This window comes from Lipotes vexillifer, unplaced genomic scaffold, assembly GCF_000442215.2.
Source record: "Lipotes vexillifer unplaced genomic scaffold, Lipotes_vexillifer_v1.1 scaffold402, whole genome shotgun sequence".
Lineage (NCBI taxonomy): Eukaryota > Metazoa > Chordata > Mammalia > Artiodactyla > Lipotidae > Lipotes > Lipotes vexillifer.
In genome coordinates, this window is record NW_006798409.1 from 88,757 (window position 1) to 112,772 (window position 24,016).

General features: G+C 41.6%; 1 protein-coding gene across 1 annotated transcript in view; it reads left to right on the top strand.

Moving 5' to 3' along the window:
* DSCAM (DS cell adhesion molecule) overlaps positions 1–24,016 on the top strand; it is a gene marked incomplete at its 5' end in the record, with an annotated part of 155,192 nt that overhangs the window by 54,489 nt on the left and 76,687 nt on the right. Inside the window, one exon of the mRNA XM_007470501.1 lies at positions 10,406–10,539. Coding sequence (XP_007470563.1) covers positions 10,406–10,539 — 134 coding nt within the window. The remainder of the gene's footprint in view (positions 1–10,405; positions 10,540–24,016) is intronic.

Consider the following 24,016-nt stretch of genomic DNA (forward strand, 5'->3'; position numbering starts at 1 on the left):
TTTTCTTTTTTTGTGGGGGGGGGGGGAGGCACATATTATTTTAAACAAAAGTGCCTTTTATCCCAGGGCTGTATCCCAGGGCCATCCCTGTTTTGTATCCCATTAGAATAATTTCAGTGACTCTTTAGCTATTAGTGTAAGCTCTGATCATTTCCATCTTTCCACTTAAAAATTATGTAACGGTCTACATCGTCATATGCTGTGCCAGCTTTAGGATAACATTAGAATAAACCCTCAGTGTGAGAGCTGCATGTTAATTTTTTAAATTTCTTACAAGAATTTATGATGATTTAGTAAAATTTTAAATCGTAGCACATTTTTCAGATCACAATTTGGACTTGGTTATGTGACTATTTCCCAATCCTACAAAAACTGTATGGCAAAGTAGTTTTTTTGTATTATTTTAAGGGAAAGCCTGAGGGACCTTACTGAAGACTTTTTGAAGAATAATTTAACTTATAATATATATTATGGCAACAGTGAGAAAAGCAGTTTCCACCTTAATAAAAGAAAGAGTAATTGATATCAAATTGATCCCCTTGTGGAATCCTCCAAATCAGAGCTCAGAATTATTCCCAAGCCAGAGTTGAGATGGGAACCACTACACCTGAATTCTGTGCTAATTTGGCTCTGCAGTTTTGTTTTTTTGTCTTCTTGCAGGGCCTCTGTTCCCCAGGAAGCTGGGCAGGATGTGGGTGGGAAAGCCGTTTTCCATTGCCCATGACTGCCCACGTATTTGCAGTTTTGATGTCCTTTGCTACATAGACAGTCAACATGCTGTTGCTTCCCCCACTATGTCCTGTGGGAACAAAGCTAGGGACACACTCTCAGAGGCTTGGGCAGACCCTTCCTGCCCAGCTTTTCTGTCTCCTAAGGATGCTCCCCTGACATTCAGAGCATCACTCTCTGTTCTCCCCTCATCAAACCCAGCCCTGTTCCCCAAGCAGTCCTGTCCGTCTACCCTCACATATTATGTTTATTGTCTCTCTAGCCCTTCGTGCATTCTAGTTTCCGCACACAAATTTAACCTCATTACCCTCAGTTTTTCTAGAACACGCAAGTGATTATTCCCAGTTATGTGCAGGTGTCAGCCAATGCCGCCCAAAGGAATTGCATTCTTTAGGGAAATCTAAGGTCAAAATGCAATGCCATTAGGAAGTCACACATCCATAGAGATATCTACAAAGCTATGTCCTGGGTGAAGACAGCCATATTTAATTTTTAAAACGTTATCGACGGAGAGCTGTGTCTAGATGCTGGCTCTGCCACCTGCTGCCGTGGGACTTTGACACCTTACCTCACTTTCTCTGAACTGGACTTTTTTCATGTACAAAATTTCCATGACAATCAGACTGCACAGAATTAAGACATAAAAAGTGAAGTGATGTGTGCAAACATCACCTAGCTTGACATATCGTGGGATGGTTCCTGACACTAGACATTTGATTATTTGATCTCCACTCCTTCAGAATGAGGGTGGAACCTTCTTTTGCATTGCTAAGCAATAACACAGATGTCACTGGAATTATTATTTAAAGAGCAAATTGATCAGCAACATGAATTTTGACACCTGCATTTTTCAGAAAAACATACAGAAATCCAATAAAAGCAGAAAGCTCTTTACAGCTCCATACTGACTGGTAATTTGGGATCCATTTTTAATTACTCCTCCAGTTTTAGAAATCATAGAGCTCTGACTCAAAACTTGACCCTGAGACCCAGAGTTTAATTTGTCAATCAATTATTCTCTGCTTTCATATCCAGTGCGAATAGTATGGGGACATGTGATTAATTGTGGAAGGCCCTGCCTTGGGCATACCAGGGAGGACATTAAGAATTCCACTTGTGCTAATGTGGGCGAGAGTGATGCAGAGCTGAGTGTCAGTATTTACTTGGGATAAATCATCAGCATTTTCAAAAAGAAGCAGAGCAGAGATTAGGTAGAAGGAGAGAAAAACTAGTATAATAATGAGCTTATTTCCCAGATTCACATGAAAAATTCACTAATCTAGAAATGGTGAAGAATTGTGCCAGCCATCCTTATAGACTCAATGTCTAATATAAATAGACATTTGAGCAGTTTACAGAACTGATTACAATTTTGTGTCTGCTTGAAAGGAATCCGTAGTCAAAGTCAGAGTATAAATCCTGTTGATGCTTCTGTGAAGTCTTATGATTTGAAGCTTGGATAACACTGCCGACTTCAATTAAATGATGTAAAAATATAAAATAATAATTGTCAACATTTATTGTTTTTCCTCAGAAAAGCACTATCCTAGGCACAGGTTGAAGTTTCATTGTTTATTGATGCTCTTGCAAGTAAAGAAATATTAGCACATTCACAGCAAACATTCAATTAGGACTTCTCTGCCCAAAACAGTTCTTAAACTAACGTCCTCACCCCTCAGTGCCACGGGGCCTGGAATTTTAAATTATGTTGTTAGGTCACTGATCATCTTAAAAAGGAAAAATTTATCACTTGCTAGTGAAAGAGATAAAAACAGAATCAATAATAAATAAATAAAAATAGATTAAATAAATAAAATTGAAAAATAAAACACACACAACGTTTACTTTTACAGGGGATAATTCACAACTGAAATATTTGTTTAGAAAACAAGTCTTCTGTTCCATAAGTAGTTTCTCAGTTTCTATAAAGATTCTTGGACATATTCTCCCAGAATATGGAGATCTTGATATAAATCTCTGATATAGATCCTTGGACATATTATTGGGTCCATAGTCTCAGTTGCATCAGTATAGTTGTGGGTCCACTGAGATATTCTCAGCGTCTGTAAGAACAACTGACGTCTCAGGTCCTCTTCCCAGGACTGCTCAATCATTGAGAACTTGCACATTTTTTATTGCTGCAAGACCACAAAAGATTATTTGCCAATCAAGCTTTTTGTTTTTGAACACAAGACAGCTAATTCGGAATTCTAAAACGTTTGTGAAATCCTGCTACCATTTTACTTGCTGAGAATATAATCCGAGCCAAGCCATGGGGAAGAGAACACACACAAATGCAATCTATTATTTTTCCAATTGTTATTTTCATCCTGCTGGCAGAAGGTAGTTTCAGCCCTGATCCTTTTCCACAAAAGAAAACATTACATATATCTAAATAGCGACGGTTGCGTTTAAGTGCAAATATTTACTGAATACATCACAAATGCACATAGCTCTGTGGGAGGAAGTCCAGCAGGAGCCGTAATATGTGATCTTTGGTCCCTCTCTGCCATGGTTAATGATCTGTTTAGCAGGACATCTGAAAGTGGAGCTAAGAGCAAGAGAAAGATAAACAGACATCAGGATATTTGATTCCTCTGGCCAGCCATATCTTGAGCCATACATCCTCTTGAAAGCATGGATGGTGTGTTCTCAGATGATAATGTAACTGCACCCTGGTTCACCTTAAAGCTGATGGACTCTGTGTGTGTGTGTGTGTGTGTGTGTGTGCGCGCGTGTGCACGCACGTGTGTGTATTTGCCTAACCACCAGCAGTGCTGCCCTTTGGGAGACACTGAAGGCTTTGTGTGCTGTGAGAAAGCCTGTCAATTAATCGGTATCAATACTGCTTAGGATTCCAGAGTCCTGCAGCATTTGGCAGGGCTGTGATGTGCTCTGTGCAGTGGCGGATACACCGGCAACACAACAGACCAGGATGTCCTGGGAGGCCTTCCACCACGTGGATGTCAAAGCTTCCTCTGCTGCAGTGATTCTCACACAGGTTCCTAGGAAGTCCAAGGGCTCCTAGGGGGCCTCAGATTTGCCCAGTGGTAATGGGGAGGGCCCCTGAAGGGCTCCCTCCCAGCTCTGCTTCAGGAGGAGCCACTCCACTTCCACTGTGTTATGCATGGGTCTCCCACATGACACTTAAAAGGATTTGTCCACTTTAAAGAGTGTTTGGAAACCACTGCTCTAATGGGTGCAAAGGCCAGACATACTGGAGCCAGCTGGAAACCAGAAGAGAAAAGGGGCCTCATGCATTGCTTGGCCATGACGACAACTGCTATTGTGAAGGTGTCCCTGCAGCATCATGTCACCTGCTCATGGCTCAGAAAAGCCACTACGGAGCCTGGGGCTCAGGTGGACCTGGCTGTCACGGCGGGCCACACATACACACACACTGATGTGTGCACCACACCACACACAGCACAGACATCACATACACACCACAAACCACACATGCACACGCACACACTATACACACACTCACACATACCACACACACACCACGCACGCTACACATGCAGACATACTCTACACATACGTCACACACACATCACACAAATCACAAAACACACACCACATACACTGCACACACCACACAAGCCACAAACCGCACACACACATACCCCTGCCTGTGGCTGATCTCTAAGACCAGAAAAATGATGATAACAGAAACGAAGCCGACCAGAGTGTCTGTGAGGCACTTATTAGACTTTTGTCTCACTTCAGATTGTGGCAATATTTTTACAGAACCATAAGGTTGATGTTTCACATTAAGATACACTCTTAGGTGGCTTGACTATGTGGACCCATTCTCAGTGCTGTGTAGCAAATCATCACAAACGTAGCACCTTAAAACAATACAAATTCATTATCTGACCATTTCCTGGGGCCAGGAGTCCAGGGACAGGTTAGCCAGGTCCCCACTCAGGGTCTCACAGGTTGAAATCACAGTGTTGGCTGGGCCTGGGGTCTCATCTGAGGTGGGATCCTCACCCGAGCTCACTGGCGGTCAGCAGGACCCAGTTCCCTTAGGGCTGAGACCATCTCCTCAGCCCCCAGAGGCCACTCCCCAATCCCTGTTGCATGGCCCCAGCAGGGTCACATGGTTGTGTGGTCATAGCAGGACAGTTGACCTCTTCATCACCAACAGGAGCCTGTCTCTGCTACTCCAAATCCCTCTCTGACTTCTAGACCCTCTTTTAAGAGGCTCATCTGATTGGGTCAGGCCCACCCAAGTTACTTTCCTTTCAAGTAACTTAAAGTCAGCTGATTGGGTCCTTAATTATATCTGCAAAATCCCTTCACCTTTGCACACAATGTAACCTGATTTTGAGAGCGATCCATCCATCATAGTGACAAGTACCACCCACATTCAAGGTGAAGTAATTATACAGGTGTGGATATCAGAGGGCGAGAATCTTGGGCACCATCTTAGAATCCTGCCTGCCACACTGAGCTCATTTAGAAAATCTGGTTGGAGGACCTAGTATTCCCCAGATACTGGCCCAGGCACTGGAGACACAGCAGAGAACAGGACAGGTGGGGCTCGCAGGCTGGTGGGGGAGACAGATACTTACCAATCACTCCTGAGTGGGTTATGACAAGTGCCATGAGGAAGAGTCTTCAGAAACAACCCATCCTGACCTCACCTAGGCTAGTGACAGAGAAGATTTTCTCGAGAAAGCAAGCACTAGCAGAATCTGAGATGAGTTAGAGTTGCCGAGGACAAGGTGGAGGGTGGGGAACAATTCCAGGCAGGAGGAACTCAAGGCTCTCAGTCATCATGTGTCAATGACCTGATGTGGGAGATGCACGCCACATCCAGGGACATGAAAAAGGGCTCCAGTGCTGTGCAGTGACACAGAGACAGGAAGAGAATCCAGCCACTGACCTGACACGTCCACATGGAGGTCTAAAGCACACACAAACCTTACACATCCACCGAGAGGCAACGAGAAGGGAAGAGAATTCTAGGTTCTGGCTCTTGCGACCAAGGAGATGCCTGTGCCGTTTGCTGCAATAAGGGATGGGAGGAGGCAGGCTTGGGAGAGAAGATGATGAGCCCTGCTTTGAACAGGATAGGTCTAAGGTGCGTGAGTCAGAGCTGAGATGCCGGGGCCATCGGACACGAGAGCTCTGAGAGCATGTGCGTGCACAGGGGAGCACATGGGAGAATGCAGAAGAGATGGTCCTCAGCCGCTGCATTCCTAACTTCAACCAGTCAAACCTAGAGCCATAAGTTCACTCAACGATGGCCAGAAATTCATGAAGGCTACCTAAGCTTACCTGTATCTTCATAAGAAGAAAGCAGATTACCAAAATGTAACCTGATGACTAGGAGTGCGTCTTAACAAACTATGTCCCAGACACACCCTCCTGCCATCTCTGTCTCCTGCCACTCTCAACATCTGGTGTTTATAATTCAACACTGAGTTACAAAGTAAAGGCCAGAATCCTTTAGCAATATGTATGAAAAAGAAATGGCGATGGTTATTACAAATGATAGCTAGAGTTTATTCAGTGCATATTATATACAGGACTCCTACTAATTCTTCACATGAATTCTCTCTCATAATCTTAACAGTAAAATAATAACTTGGTATAGTTATTGTTCTGTCTTCATAGATGAGGGAACTAAGACTTATTAGAGAACTTATGAACTTGCCCAGGACACAGAACCAAGTGATAAAGTTGGAGAAAAGCCAGCAGTGGAGGCTGCAAAGCCCACACCTTTAACCATTGTGGTGTAATCCAAACCAGAACTAAAATTTTAAATTCTCATTCGTAAAATATTGGCTCAGAAACCCTGAAAATCTTTCTCCAATGTCTTGTGCCTCAGTTTCTGTATATTTATTATTTTCTTGTGCAAAATTCTAATAACGCTACAAGGAAAGATTGTACAAGATGGATCCTAAATCAGTGTATGAGGAACCACATGGGGGCTTAGGTAGTAAGTGCAGTGAAAAACCCTTTGATCTGACGTGATCCAGGCAAGTTAATGGAAATAATCTACTAAAGAAGGAATCACTACATTTTACAGTGACCAAGAGACAGAACTCAAACATTGTAGTTTAACTTATAACATATAAATATACATTTATTATATAATCATTGTCTAATCAAATGATCCAGACTCATTTCTTTAGTTCTGGGTGAAGAGATTAGAGTTCTATGTCATTTTTCATTCTTTGAACTGTATTCATCATGGATCATCTGTAATTTCCACTTTAATTTCTTGATCGTGGAGTAAACATGTATTGTCATTGGCCAATAATCTGCTTTTTAATTTCTTTTTATCTGTTTGCCTTGATTTTTTTACCATGTGACCTGTTCTTCTTGCCCAAACCTAATTGAAGCTTTTTTTTTTTTTTTTTCTTGCGTTATGTGGGCCTCTCACTGTCGTGGCCTCTCCCATTTGCGGAGCACAGGCTCCGGACGCGCAGGCTCAGTGGCCATGGCTCACGGGCCCAGCCGCTCCGCAGCATGTGGGATCTTCCCGAAACGGGGCACGAACCCGCGTATCCTGCATCGGCAGGCGGACTCTCAAGCACTGCGCCACCAGGGAAGCCCTTCTTTTTTTTTTAAACTTACCTTCAGAAAGCTTTTCCAAAGTCCCATCAATTGTCATAAAAACAACTTTCTTTGTGCACTCATATTTCATCAGTTTCCATAAATTAAACTGAATTACCTTGACAAGTACAATTGTCACCAGCAGGGTGGAAACAAGCCTGACACTCCTGATGAGCAGCCAGCCAAGGGGTTGTTGCCAATGTACTTGGGGTCCTAGAAGGACGCTGGCCAGAGGGAGTGCCTGTTGGACGCCAGCTGCGTGGTTTGCTTTACGGAAGATATGGAGGGTTCTGGCCAATCTGGAGGCATCCGTTAGCGTGGGAATATTAAGCACATGTATGCTCTACCCTTGGCGTTCAGGAGGAGCCCCTGTGGCTCTGAGCCAGGTTGTAGATGTCTTGGTGATTGCCCTCACCAGTAGAAAACTAAGCATATTCAGGACAAGGGTACCTTGTTCCCAAGGACCTATTAATCCAAGCTTCATCACTCCTTTGTGTTCCTTTCTCTAGACCTTTTGCTCATGATGGCACTTGTCAAAAACTGATCCCAGGGCTTCCCTGGTGGCGCAGTGGTTGAGAGTCCACCTGCCAATACAGGGGACGCGGGTTCGTACCCCGGTCCTGGAGGATCCCACATGCCGCGGAGCGGCTGGGCCCATGAGCCATGGCCGCTGAGCCTGCGCGTCCGGAGCCTGCGCTCCACAACGGGAGAGGCCACAGCAGTGAGAGGCCTGCGTACCGCAAACAAAACAAAACAAAAAACTGATCCCAAGATTTTATATTTTCAAATGATGACTGTGTCCAACCCCCGTTAACTCTTGCCAGAGTTGTTGGTTTTGTTGTTTTGACCTAGAAGAGTCAAGGTCAAAATTTGAGCATAATTTGACCTAGAATTGTCACCTAGAAGGTGACAATTATGAGATACATATTCAACTCCAAAAATATTTACTTTGAAGTTAGGTTGTTTTTGGAGAAGGAGGAAACTCAAAACTTCCTCCAGGGGCTCACAGGGGACCTTATTGGTTTGAATTTCAAGGTCTCCATCAAGGGGGGAACCTCTCTCTACATGAAAAGTTAAAACAACGAGGAGGAAAGCAATAACCTCGTGGTTTCTCTCACAGCAGATTTAACTCTCTTTCCTCTTTATCCCATGTTCTACCCACCTCACCTCATTCTCCCTCTTCAACCTGGAAAACAAAAGGGTGGAGGGAAGGGCACTTATGTTCAACCTCACTTCTCAGATTAAGCTTCATGTCGTCAACACCCTTTTCTGCATTCTTAGGTGATTTACAGAGGGGAGTTTGTTGTCTGTATCAACTGTGAATCTTTGACACAAAAATTCATACTCATAAAAACTGCTTCTGAGCCTCTCCTGAGCCAAATAGAGGTGTCATTACAAAGTGTTTTTGGCACAGAAGGGTGATCTCTGATAACTGAGGTAATTCGCCCTCATTCCTAACTCAGGAGGCAAGAGGTACCCCCCCAAGCCCGTTCAAAGCCAAACACTGTAGCAGAAACAAGAATGACCCAGAAGCTATATTCTCTACTAGTCAGAGTCAGGAAATCATCAGGGACTGAAAAGCATAGAGAAGGCTCCCAGGAAAATAGGGACTTGAGCTGATTGTGTTAGTTCTGTCACAGAAACAACCATTCATGACACTGGTTAAGGAACAGCAAGGCAGGCTTCATTCAGGGGAACGATTTGATAGGTGAAGGCATGACCACAATGGTGCTTTGCAGTAGGGGAGAGAGACTGGATTCAGCTTTGAATACAACAAGGGAAAGTGGGAATTTATAGCCAAGGAGTGAAGGGGAGGAAGGGGGATCATTGGGTGAAAAAATTACTAAGAGGAAACCTCAGGGGTGAGGGGCATTCTGGCTAAATTGGCTTCACAGGAGTTTTGCAAAAGGCAGGCGAGGAGGATCAGAGATTACCTGGTGGTGACAAAGAGTGAGGACTTTGATCGGTATCAAAGGTGATAAGATATTGTGGAGATTCTGGCTAAAGTGACTGAGCAGGATACTTGCTAAAGTGGGCTCTTAGGGGACGTGCCCAAGGACATGGCCCAGTGGAGCTCCTAGGTCACTGGTCAGAGAGACACTGTGTCAGCCCCCAGAGTGGCTGTAACAAAGTCCCGCAGCCTGGGGGACCAACAACAGGAATGTGCTGTCTCATGTTTCTGGAGGCAAGAAGTCCAAGATCAAGGGGTGGGCAGGGTCGGTTCTTTTCAAGGACTGTGAGGGAGAATCGATCCCTGGCTTGTAGATGGGCATCTTCTCCCTGTGTCTTCACACTGTCTTGCCTCCATGTGTATCTCTGTGTCCACATCTCCCTTTTTTTTTACAAGGACACCAGCCATGCTGGTCAAGGCTCACCCAAATGACCCCATTTTAACTTGATTTTCTCTTTAAAGATTCCATCTCCAGATAAGGTCACATTCTGGCATGGTAGGGTTAGGGCTTCAACAAGTGGGTGTTGACTGAAAAAAAAATGCACAACGTGAGAGTTGTGAGTTAAGTTTTATTTGGGGCAAAATAAGGACTATAGCCCGGGAGACAGAATTTCAGATAGCTCTGAGAAACTTCTCCAAAGAGGTAGGGGGGAAGGTCAGTGTTACATATGATTTCAGTGAAGGGGGTACATGCAGTCAAGCACACGTTTTGGCAGAAGCTTCCTGCTAGTCACGAGAAACAGGTGTCACCATTAATGATTATAGTGCCTTTCTAGATACGAGGAGATGCAAGAATTGGGCTCATAAAGTCTTCTCCTAAAAGTATCTATCTATATGAAGGCCTGTTCTACCAGTTTTTCCCAGAGCACAGAGTGCCTCATTCCTGATGTCCATCCTAAACTCCTTTCAGTGGATGTTGAAGGTCAGCGGCTGCAGCAGTTCATGATTTAATCCTTGCAGAGGCAGATGGCAAGTGCCAATTTGTAGTTGGCATGGGTTTTGAGGGACAGAGTTCAGCCCGCATCCCTGACTCCCGAAGAGCTGGGAAGAGAGAGTGGCAGGGCCCAGTGGTGTCCTGTGGGGTGGTGGGTCTGGAGTGGCGGGGAGGGAAGCTCCATCATTCTGTCACTAAACTTTCTGCTTTTCCAGTTCCAGGTCCCCCCGCAGGAGTCAAGGCGGCTGCGGCCTCAGCCTCCATGGTCTTTGTGTCTTGGCTCCCACCTGTCAAGTTGAATGGCATCATCCGAAAGTACACGGTGTTCTGCTCCCACCCCTACCCCACGGTAAGTTGGTAAATCACCCAGTGCCTTTCAAGCATCTTCCAGAAACGAGCCGCAGGCGCTCGCTTGAGACATTCTCCTTCCTTTGTTTCCCACCTCCTTGGGTTTCCCCAGTGGTTTTATTCTTCTCTCTGCTGTCTGCACATACAAAGCAAGGTCCTCATTACCACCTCACTGGAAAACACACTTCTGAATCCTTCTAAGGGACACAGTTGTCTGGAATGATTGTTTATTGGGTGAGTTCCCACAAACACTGCCAGCCGGCTTATCAAAATCAAAACCCGGAGGCCTTAATTGATCGTCAGTGGACACCACCTATTGATTTTGCTGTTGGGCTCATCCTTCAATGCACTTCATGCTTCACCTGCCTCCCTCGCACACCCCGACCCCATCCTCCTTCCCTGCCCATCGCCCACTGAGACCCAGCAGCCGGAAAAACCTTGTTATGCTAGAAATGAAGGACTTTAACAAGTCTCTATGACCCTCACAAGTACAACAGTCAGCTTAATTCATTGTGAAGGAATTAAAAGTTAGGGTACTTAATATTTCAAAATATGGGATTTACTGTCATTAGTATTAACACCACTGAATGATACTTACAGAGTTAGAGTGTTTCTTAAACAGAAGAATGTGTGTATCCAAAGGGGAAATTTCAAAGAAAACAAAAAATGGTTCATGAAATTTATGACGACTTCGTAGAAATGTTTATGACATTTTCTGAGGTAGGCGCTGTGTCCAATCCATCTTTCCATCTCCCAGCTCCTGGCACAGCGCATGACATGCATAGCCATTCACTGTTTGTGGAGTGAATACACAAATTAATTTTGGTTTTATTGTGGTAAAATATCAAAACATAAAAGGTAGCATTTTTAAGTGTTCGATTCAGTGGCATTAAGTCCATTCACATTGTTGTGAGACCATCACCACCATCCATCTCCAGAGCTCTTTTCTTGGAAAACTGAAACTCTGTGCCCATGAAACACTACCTCCAATTCTCCCTCCCCCACCCCCTGGCAACCACCCTTCTCCTTTCTGTCTCAGTGAATTTGACTATTCTAGGAATCTCATAGATATCACCAGAATAAGACAGTGTTATCTTTCTGTGCCTGGCTTTTTTCACTGAGCATAATATGTTCAGGGTGCATGTATGTTGTAGCATGTGTCTGAATTTCCTTCCTTTTTAAGGTTGAATAACATTCCTGAACTAACTTAGTAATTACTTTTTAATTAAAATGACATGCTTTCCCAAGTCTAGAGTCTGTAGGGGACCCAGAGGCCCAGTGGCACCATAGACACTGAGGATGATTAACGGTGGGGAGACAGGGGGAGAGCAGGAGTGTGGCTCACAGATGGGCTTCCATCTCTGAAAAATATCAAGTTGTGTGTTCTGCTGTTTATATGTCAACAGCAGTGCCTCTGGAGTTGAAGTAAAGACTTAGAGGTAACATGCTTAGATATGGGATTCAGAACTTGTGTGAGTTCCTTATCTGGTTTCAAACACGCTGTTAACTCTCACCTGCTGAATCCTACCATCAGATCACACCATCAAAGTCCAGAGATGCAGAGCAGTGTAGAGGGCACAGTGGGTGGCCCTCTACTCAGAGGCCATTCACTGAGGACCCTGTGCAGGTTCTGATCCTTTGGGCATCAGCCCTGACATACCACCACATTCAGCAAAGAGAGACAAAATTATTGGTGAAAGTGTGCCCATATTTCACTCGAATATGAAGGGCTTCTTTATTTTTATTCATTCATTCATTTCTTGATTTGCTATAGGACTCCCAATTGCTCTTTTGACTCCAACAAGCTAGAGAGAGCCAGCAGGGAACACCGGCAGCTCACCCTCATTCTGTCTTCCCAATCGGCTCTTTATCTCTGAACTAAAAGCCCCAACCTGGCTTATTTGTAATTAATCCTAAGTGACTGAGGCTTAGAGGAGCGAGCTGGCGTTTGTGGATTGTGGGTGCCATATTACTCTCCATCCTCCCAGCCCACGAATTAAGTCCTATAAAAAAGGAGGAGTTACTATCCCAAACACAGTATCCATCGAACACTCTGTAGGATGGAATATAAATAATTTCCCAAGGGATTTCCAGTCTCTCCCTGCATAGAATAATGGGATTCAACTATCCAGGACCTTCTCAACAAGAGCCTTTCAAAAAATACCTTAGTGAGATCAAACTAACCAGAAAAGGTGGGAAATAACTGAATTTCTCACCTCCTTGATGTCTTACAACCGCTAGCACGTGTTTCTGTGCGGTCTTTAACCATATTAAAAAAACACTGTAAATCTAGAAATATGATTATCACAAGGTGCCTGTGGTCTCCCGGGAAGCACCACTTATTAAGCTTTGCAGAGAGGACCCAGAACTCCAGAGCTGTCCTCAATAACAGGAAGCGAACCAGAATCAGTTTTCTTCCATCTCTAGAACCACATTTCTATTCATCTATTTCAAATATCATTTAAGACCACGAGGCCTATTTTAATAGACTTTATTTCTTAGAGCAGTTTTAGGTTGACAGCAAAATTGAGTGTGAGGTACAGAGACTTCTCATATGATACCTATTTTTAAAATAAAATAATACCATTACAAGTAAAGATGTGAGAGAACTAATACACATGTCTTCAGAGGTGAAGACTTAAAAAAATTCCATCTACTATTCTGTTTTTTTCCTGTGGAATGAATAAGGAACTATAAGTTACTGGAAAGGGGGAATTTTTCCCCTCTTTGGTGTCTGCAATTTAATTTTAAGTCAGAAAATGATGCTATCACATTTCTGAGGCTTTTACTTTTCTGCCAATGTATCGAAAGAAACACCAGAGGGCAGTCCTAGTTCTGTGTATTTTTCCTGCTCGTGTATCTGAATTATTTTTCCTTTGAAATGACTTCATAGTCGAATGTAGAACATGGGAAGATAAATTAGGACACAGCATACTCTGTAATTTAATCTTCTTTATGAGAGTCCCTCGGCTAACCTCCTTGCTGATGTAAATTTTCTCTCAAGATCCTCAATTCATGCCCCTTCCTTGTGAAAGTGCCTTTGTTAAAAGACACAGGCTCTTTTCTCTAATATGTACGATGCATTGTCTGATTATAGGCATTTGTTTCACGGTGTTCTCTCAGGTCAGCTTAGTAAAAGGAGTCAGAATATGAAACTTTGTATGTTGCCAGACAAGAAACTGGAAAATCGTCTCAAGGCTGGTTGTCTAAAAGTGGTGCTTGGTAAATATTAATCTCACTGTGAGGGACCAGCTAATGCAAAGAGACATCAACCTTCCCAGTCAGAGAAAAACCTCAAATCTGTTTGATTAAGGAATTCATCATATAATTTTTGGAACCATGGCTATTACTTTTAGTATATAATGGTTTGGATGATCAATTCATACACTATGAGAAGCAATGGAAATCCAAAGTAACGAGCTAGCCTTGTAAGGTCCCAGGTAGAAAGCAGTTAACCTGGATTTCCTCTCTAACGACCCTCCCTACTTAAAAGCAGACTGTGAAAAATGTTATATATTACATAAGCACTAGGAGGTAGAAATTGTCTGTTCTGCAAGGCTAAGCTGATGGACATAGAAATGTGAAATTAGATAGCACAAACTTCTCATTAATGAAGAATAAAAATCAGAAGGTCTAAAAAATTATATCAGTGAGCTATGATCCACCTCAGTTATTCCAGTTTCAGAAGATAATGTTAGCCAGTTCCTGCACAAAATAGAGCTCAGTAGATGCTGCTGAATGAGCAGATGAGACTCACAGCAACTAACTCTCCACAGTGGAGCCCACAACTCAGAATTAAGCAAGTCTTCTAGGAAGCAAAGAAAGTAGGCTTTACCAAGTCCAGACAACATCCAAGCCAAGGTAGCAGGTGTGTGTTTGCCTCCCAACCCTCTCTAGACTGCATTCCCTAAAGCTACAGTGGGGCTGAGGACAAGACAGAGTGGCTTTAGAGAACCACAAATATTCAGGAATCTCAAGTCAAAAAAATGGTGCAATAACAGAATCAGGGAAATAGTATCTAATGTGACCACCTGAATTTATAATGATGCTCATCATAATATTGATTGTTCCTCTCTCAGAAGTCACCATGGGCCTCCTGGTTGTAAAATTCCATTGCCTCTTAGGAAGAAGTAATGCTCTTCCTATTTTAAGTTGTAGCATCACAAGCTATTATATAGTTATTTGTTCTTAAATTTGTTTTTCTTAGCTTCCATTATCCTTTTATTCTTTCTCCTTTGTTCTCCCTCTCCCTCAACACCCCACCCTTAAAGGTAGGCATTTTTCAATACTCTACCTTCTTTTCTTATTCTTTACTATCTCCCTGAATAATTGAATCTATTCTCATAATTTATCATCTGAAGTTAAGGGATTCAAAATGTTTATCTCTAACCCTGACAATCTTAGAGAACCAATCAGTCCTATATTGTCAACTTCCTACCATCCATGTCTTCTTGGAGACCCCACCACATCCAACATGTCCAGAACCAAATTCATTCTTGCCCCCCATTCTGTTCCTGTTTCTCAACTAAGCTAATCATTTCCTTTGACTAAGCTAATGATTACCTTAGACAAAGCTAAGCCTTAGATTACCTTTGACTCCTGTTCTCCCTTTCCACTCATTATCTGATTTGTTTCCAAATCATTTCTTCATTTACCCAGCAAATCTCTGTAGAGGGCTACCCTGTGCCAAGGGCTGAGCCAGAGTCAGAGGTGTATCAGTCAGGAGAAGCTGAGTTATGCTGTGTAACAAGCATGCCTAAAAATCTCAGTAATTTCCACCAATAACGGCTTCATTTTTCTTTCACATTCATGTTCATTGTGAGTTGGTGGTAGCTCTGATCCATGTTATCTTCACTCCAGGAAGGACCCATATGGGTTTTATGGCAGAGGGAAAGAAATCTCTGGAGGGTCTGACATAGGCATTAAATGCTCCAGCACTAATCAGTGGCTAGAATCCATCACATAGCCTCACTCAACCACAAGGGAACCAGGAATACAATCTGAACACATACCCAGAAAACAGGCAAACCAGAATGTTTGGAGAACAACTCTAATATAACCATGGGACTGCAATGACAAAGGATAGAGTGTCTTTCTTTGAGAAGTTCCTAGTTCTAGGGAGGGCAGAAAATACTAGAGGTGGTCACTGCTCTGTGTGGCGTGGCAAATGACACAACAGTGGCATGGACAGCACTGGATGACACAGGAGTCAGGTAGGAGTGTGTTACTCAAATAATCAGGTCAGAGACTGTTACTTAGGACATATATACAGCCCTGGCTTGCAGGAGGGGAAGAATTGTACCTGATGAGAGGGTTTTATGACCAAGGGAAATAGCATCTGCAGAATGACATTGTGTCATGAAGAGTCTTTCTCCACAACATCTTTCTAATCCTCTCCCTTCCTTTCACTCCCAACACCGTTGCCTTGGTTCAAGTCCTTGCTTGGGAAACCAAACTAGGGCAGAAGCCTTTCCACTACCCATATCCATTCCCTTCCACTGTCTGCATCACTGTCATAATTATTCTTCCAAATTCTTTGTCCGATCATGTCATGCCCTTGTGCAAATTTCTTGGATAACTTCTCCCTTTTTACCTAAAAAATGTTCAGAATTCTCAAGATGACCTGTGCAGATTTCCATAACCCAGGTACAATGGCTGTTCAGTCTCCTATTCTACTAACCTTCCTCCATCCAAAATCTAAGCCACACTGTGTCTCCTGTGTGTGTGTGTGTGCATGTGTGTGTGTGTGTGTGTGTGTATTGTGTGTGTGTATTAGGTCCTCCTCCTCCTTGTCTTTTCCCTCTCATCCTCCCATGTAATCATGTTTATTCTTAAGGCTCAACTTAGATGCCACATTATTTATTCTAACATTTTTGAGCACTTGCCATATTCTAGCTGCTATGTGTTAAATGCTCTATGCTTATAGTTTCCAAACTTGTTTTTTCATGACTCACAATCGGAAATATATTTTATGATCACACTCCAGTACACACACACAGCAAAAGCCTTGTAAACAAAACTTCATTTACTACACATGATGCACTCTGATATTTTCTGTTATATTGGATTTTTTTCTCTTCTTTTATTTTTTAAACGATTTCCAGGCCCACTAAATTGCTTCTATGGACCACAGTTTTAAAAATACTGCTTTCATCAGTTAATTCTGATGATTACCTTATGCAAGAGGGGTTGTTTTTATTCTCTTCTCTGTACTGGTGCTGACATGGAGACTGTGCAGCCTGCCCAGGACCATGCAGCTTAGCAAGGTAAAGACAGGGTCTGTAGCCCACAGGGGTCTGAGCTCAGGAGCCAGGCGCTTCACCCTAACAACCTACTGCCTTCCCCGGGGAAGCTGGCCCCGTCTCGCCTCAGCATCCCCAGCACTGATTTTTAACCTCTCTTTGACGTAACCATAATCTCTTGTATCACTGTTGGAGGGGGGCATAGCTGAGCCCCCACAGTGGCACGTCAGTTTCTTAAGTACAGGAACCACAGTTAGTTACTGTTATACCTTTGGAAACCCCGGTATTATGGTGACATAGTAGATGTTCAGCAAATGCTATGTTGAATTAAATTTTATGGATGATGGCTATGAGTCAACCAATAGAGGTTAAACTGTATAATGAAGTTTCTACTTAACAAGGCAGGGAAAGTGTGTTATATACTTTGGGATGCTTTCCATCCCCTAAGGATTTAGATAAGATGCCTGTGCTTTTGAATCACTGACATGGAAATCATTCTGCCACAGTTCCAGCTAAATGACTTCTTGCTGGACCTCTTTATTCTGTAATGGCAAAGCTGTAAATTATGGAGTTGCCAAAAGTCATCCAAAGAATACACAGTCATGTTTCACATACACATACGCAATTAATCACATGTCAGCAGATCTTTTCTGGGCACCTCTGTGTGACAGGCATGCATTAGGGTCTCTATGCTCTTGAGATTAATGGAGCTCCACTCTAGCACTCAGCATCTTATCATATGACTGGGAGAAAACTAAAAAAGTTTCCTTGAGACAGACCTACAGCTAAGCATATGAAAACCAACTCTGGTTTTATAAAATTTCTGGGGAAGTATCAGTATATTCTTGAGCTTCCTTAGAAATATCTCAGTATTTCATGGCCAGTTCTGATGAAATATGTTCTAAATCTGCTTTACATTTTTGGGGCTGCAATTTACATATATTTATTAGACGCCAACTCTTTGGGGGGGGGGGTGAGGGGAAGTACATGCTATATCTTTTATAATCTAGTTCTTTAAAAAGATGAAGAACAATAATCTAGTTCTTTATCTATCCTCAATGAACCAGCCAATAACTGCTCAATATTTCCGTTAAGTCCATATTTTAATTTTTTTAAAATCATCATCTGTGGTGCTTCAGTATCATTGGGCATCAAGTAAAGCTGTCCAGTTGCTATAATAGGTCAAAATGCAGGTGACCCCTATGCTAAGGTTGGGAGAAAGCTTGGCCTTTAAAATCCTGAGCCCGATTTTGGACTTTATTGAACAAAGGGAAGCAGAATCATTTATTCAAATGGAATTTCTGTACAGAAACAAGCCCTAAAAATCACTCTTCAAGCCCAGTCTCACAAGATTGCCTGCCTAATTTTGCAGATAAATTGCCAATACACATTCTGGCTCTGAACTGCCATTCATTCAGACTAGACAGCGGTGTAAACTTCTCCACTGCTTCTTACTGCTTCCAAAGTAGCCACAGATGAAAATGGCCTTTTGATCAACTAGCTTTTGGAGTTTTTGAAAGATTCCAGCTTTGAAAACATATCATCTTTTTGACTTGGTCTGATACAGACATGGGGTATTATTTAAGGAAATAAATGGCTTCAGATCGTTTTCAATTAAGAATGGCTATTTTTTTTCCCAAAACTATATATTATACCTCTATTACATTTATTACCTAGAACAGCCTTTCTCACAATTGTGAGAAGTTATGTAACGCTAAACCAGTTCTTTTGTGCAAAATTTGTTGAATAGCTGATAGCAATCAAGTTAAATTAATAAAGCCTTTTTACAGAGAGATCATTTGTATGGCAGATGGTATGACAACAGGGAAAGGATAAGACAAAACTGTAGTAAATGGAGGTGATTTTGTTTGAACGAGAGTGGGAAATATAAAGATCCTGTAATGTCAGTCTGTCTATTGGGACAATGCCCTGATTCTAAACAATAGCATGGAGAAGCTAGTTTCTTTCATGCCTTTTCTGCATATCAACTTTAATTCACTTGCAAAACATTATAACAATAATTTTTAAATTTGGGAGACCCAAAATTAAAATATTTTATGTTTGGAAGTCTTTTTTAAGTAGCCCATAGCCATTTATATAATAGCCAATAGAGTGATCTTGGTAAAGTACAGAGGAAACCACCAAAATTGACTAAGATAAAACAAGTAGCTTTAATATGCTATTATTTCTATGAGAGCTGGCCATCTTAGTCTATTTCGTTAGGAAGATCTTTGTGCTGTATTATCTTCTTCTAGAGATGAAAATAATGAAATAAAATGGAAATCAGATCAAAATGTATTATACATAGAAATCTTAAAAAGCGGTAAATCTTAAATTGATCCAGCTAACTGTTTATTCTTCATATAATTGAGGCTATTTCTCTGCCACTAAACAGAAAGATTTTATATGCTCTGAAAGAGTCATTGCCCTATAATTATAAGAGCTATCATTTTGTTTATTCTGCTTTGGAGGTTTTTTTAATCACTGCTGTGAACATTCTATCTATGAAATCATAGCATTCAATTTTTTAAAATAGGATGTTAATAAGTAGATGTTAAAACTTTTTAAAGTACCATATTTCTTTGATAGAATTAGTGTTTCATTAAAAACTTAATTGAAATTTTTTAAAGTGGAATTCTGTTTATATCCATCAGAAATGCTGAATAATTTGATCTGAGCAGCCTGCAACTCCATAGTCATCCTCTACACATATTTTTCTGTTGTGCTCAAATAAATTATAGGTCATTATTAAAGTCACTAAGACAACAGACATTTCCTCAGTCCATTCCAAAGACTGGTTAGTGGGTCCCGACCCTGCAACGTTCTAGCCTAGGATCCCTGGGGGAGAAGTGGAGGGCAGAGGGTGAGGCAAGGCCCACTCAGAGAGCCTGAAGCATCCATGGAGGAGTGATGGTAAGAACATACAAGATTATAATCTAAAGGGCACTCTAGGATTGACCCCACACTAGGACACAAAGCAAGCCTCAACATATCTAAGAGTACGGGAATTATTTCAAACATCTTTTCTGACCACACCTGCATGTAACTAGAAATCAACCACAGAAAAGAAATGAGAAAAAAAGTATTACATGGAGACTAATCCAAAGGGCAATAATGATAAGGGCCCTAAGGGACATATAAACAAAGGGAAAATATAACACCTGATTGAGGAGATTAAAGAAGGCTTTACAAGTTCATCTGTTCAGCTAAATAGTGTAAGAGATTTGAAAATGGATTCAGCCACTATTGGGTAAACATCCAGTTTTATAGAAATTACTAAAGAACATTTAAAGTAGCTCATTGTGGCTAATTTTATCTTATTTACTGGTTAAAAAGTATCTTAGACATGAAAGGAAAAACAATACACCAGCATCCCAAGACAACAATAATTCTGGAGTGAAAGTAGGACTGGAAGAAGCTGTTCCTCGCCTTTTCATGGGGTGATATTAAAGCACTAGGATAAGACTAACCTAAGCAACCTTCACATCATTTTGAGGAGGTTACTATTGAGTTCCTCAGAAATGCATGACTCCACCCACCAGACCTAAAGCCATAACACAGAAATGCAGAACACTGGAAATGTGAGCTCTCTGGCTTGGGTGTCGAAAGGTGAATATCGTTACTGTATTTTCCACTCTGGGTACAATTTTAAGGAGGCAAGCATGTCAGAAGCCTTGTAAAAACTTGCTATAAATATTTTTTTAAATCAAATGCATGAAGTTCCCATTTATTTTCCTAGGCATTTTACAAATGTGAATTCATGTCCTTGACTATGACAGGAATAGTTTTAGGAAGGGAATTCAAATGATTTTATTTCTAGATTTTAGTAGGAATTTGTCAGTTGCCTTATTTTAAGTTTTCTTCCATTTGCCAAACCATGGTTATATCTCCTTCCTTGACGAGCAAACTTACCTTATAATCCATACAATGGAATTGAATTCAATAAGTGTCTATGAATGCAAACTCAGCAACTATTTATGAGCTTTTATTATTACTAGGCATGGTATTAAGAGCATCTGCACAGCCCAAAGGAAAGATCTGTAGTCCAGCGAGCTTGTATGTACCTGTTGTCAAGCCTCATCGTACACATATTTCTAATCACATCAGCCTCCACACTTCCAGTGCAATGGTGTTGGCATAATACCCCATCTACCTCCCAGAGCAAAAACCCATGAACATTAGATTTGAAGCACGATATTTGCAATAGCTCAGTAGATAAACTACTTACACATTTTATAATTTAAGTGTGTGTCTTGAAAGAATACCGAAGTCTTCCCTCAAGAAAACTATGGACTGTCCCTGTTATGTGACACCAGCTAAAGAGAACAACCTTGTTCTTCTTATTCAACAATCTCTGATGGACCAAGAAATACATAACTCGGCTGCCACTTGGAGGATTGCAACTGAGAGTGATTAATTAATAATCAATGTCAGTTAACTCTGGATTCTGATAGAATCAGCATGTTTAAATAATTTTTAGATGAGAAAGAACAACCTTTTCTCAAATGGCTAACAGGAATTTATCATGGGCACAGAATATTGGCCACCCCAATCCACAAATGCCCTGTCTGCTCCATCATGCTGGCACCAACCAGAATTAAAAAATGAGCTGTGGGGCAGAATTTCTCATCAAGAACCAAGCATACACGAGTCATATACCTGGCATCAGAGCTTTCTTAACGGTGCTTGGTTTTGTATTCCCACAGGTCACGAAGTAACACAAGCCTTCCCTTAAAACAAAGGTTTAGCCCAACTATAGTAATCCATTCAAGGTTAATTCATATTGTAGGAATAATAAAATCTTCTAGAATGGCTAATATCTCTGTCCTGACTCTGAAAATGATGAGACTAGAGAGTTAAAGATCTACCAGGAGAAAATTAAATTTTTAGATATTTAAATATTAGAGAAGAGTGTCTTTCTCCCCCTCCCCATAAATTTCTCCTTTTGACAAATTTGATTCATTCATCCCTGAGAAACTACACTGGGAGTTTGTGTTTCTTTATGCTACCATTTCCTATCTTGTTGCCCTTAGAGTGTAGCTCTGCTTTGTTATTTTCTATTCTACTTTCCATTCTATCCCTCCATATGCTCATTTAATGCTTCAAAGTCTTTGAAGGATCAGCCTAGCTGAAGTATCAGGAAAACTCTGGAAATAAAATCAATCCCTCTCACTGAGCATTCCCAGTATTTGGGAGGTAATATCACACAACGGAATGCAGGTAGAAATTGGCAAGTCAGTTTAAAGATGATTCAATCCTTGTGTTGGAAAATCTGGTATCCGATAAAAAGAAAATTAAGGAAATGTAAATGTAATCAATGCTATTATACATCATATAAAATTTTAAGGAAAATGTTCCATAGGGAAGTAATACTCATCCTCCCTCTTTCCCAGAACAAGCATATTTGCCTGAGCATTGAGAAGGGTTTAAACAGATAGATTTGCTTCACTACGCTGAACGGGTTTCTGATTAACCTTTAGCTCTTTTTACCTCTTTTTCTCTTACCTGTTGCCACCTCTTGAACTTGTTAGCAATGGTTGAATTATGCACCATCTATGGATAAGTAATGCTGTTTAAAACAAATATTATATAATTTTCAGTACCCCCCTCTACTGGAGACATCTCATACCTGCGGGCATCCCTCTGGAGACAGCTAGCCTTGCTCTCCCTTACAGCGTCCTCGTGTGAGCATCCTTAACCAAGCACCTGCAAGTGACAACTAGTCCTAGCACAGCCTTCTCTCCTTTTGTGAGCAGGGCTAGCCTTTAACCTTCTCAAATGTGACTCACCTATCTCTACGTTGAGTTCAGAGGCCCCTACCGCCCATAGGTGGGAATGTACACAGACATCTCTCAAGAAAAATATCCTATTCTTGACTCAGCTTCTTGTGGGACCCAGAGATAAGTGACGGTCAGAACGTTAGAATCAGAAATCCCTGCATAGGTGGTCTCACATTTTTGTAAGGAAAGAAAGTACTGGCATCTTTGGGACTATTCTCACCTCTTAAGGACACTGCTCAAACTTCATGATAACAGGAAAAGTCACATTTAATATCCAGTTACATATATAACAAAGAAAACAAATCAACTCTTCAATTATTTAAATTGTTCAGTCAATTTTCTGCTTGCCCTGCTTCTGAGACCAAAAAACGGGTGCCCAATTTTATGGCAGTCATCAGGGGAGCATAGTGGCAGGACCAGTGCAACCAATTTTCCCACATAACCAGTAGGAACCCCTGAATAGCTTGACTCTTATTTTCCATCCTAACCCTTAGAGAAAGGTCATTCCAACTGGGGGAAGTTTTTATAAATAAACCTCTTTTAGTTCAACTTTTGGTCAGTCTTCTCTGTAAATGGTGAAACAGATATTGTTGCATCAGAAATCATAGTTTTATCATGGATTTTAGCTATACTTCATGTTTCAGGTAAAAACTAAATAAGGGCCAATTGTAGCTTCTAGACAGGATAGTGACTGAGTTTTAACTAAGGACTCTGCACTCTTCATGGAAAATTTTGTAAATATATTTTAAAGCTCTGTTGACGTTGAATGTTCAGTAAGTGCAATGGTTATAATTTGCACATCATAAGCTTTGTAAAATTAATTTGGCAACAACATTGCCTTCGAACATTACAGAACACAGGTACACATAGTCTTGGGATGGTCTTCTTGGTTTTCCAGGAAACAAGTCTAATTCCCTCTGAACTTCTAAAGGAATTAATGTTCCCCATGATTTTCTATAGCGGAGTCAGGCTGGTGTGCATCAGGGGATGGGGGGTTGGGTGGCTAAAGCGGGGCACGTGGAGTGCAGAGGCACACATGCACCCTAGCACATATGCACATCTGAGCACTCTGTGCAAGAGTCCCATAGTCTCCCTTTAATCATCTGCACTAGGTATCTGTATGTTAAATATTTGACAATGGGAAATTCTCTGACATTATTTTTTGTTGGGAGAGCACAGGTTTTATGACAATTAAGAGGTATAGTTAACATTTGTGTCCCCTGTTTAATTGCAGAACTGGGACTGCAGCTTATGCAGCCTCGTGACCTACATAAGGTTTACTTTACAGCTCACAAGGGTAAAAGTAAGTTCTTCATGTGTTTGATTGCTTGCAATTGGCAGCATAGGGTGTGAGGAAGCAGCATTGGACTTGAATCAGAAGCCCTGAGCTTGAGTCTCTGCTCACCCTTGTCTGGCACAGTGACCTCAGTGAGCCACTTACTCTGGACTTTAGTTT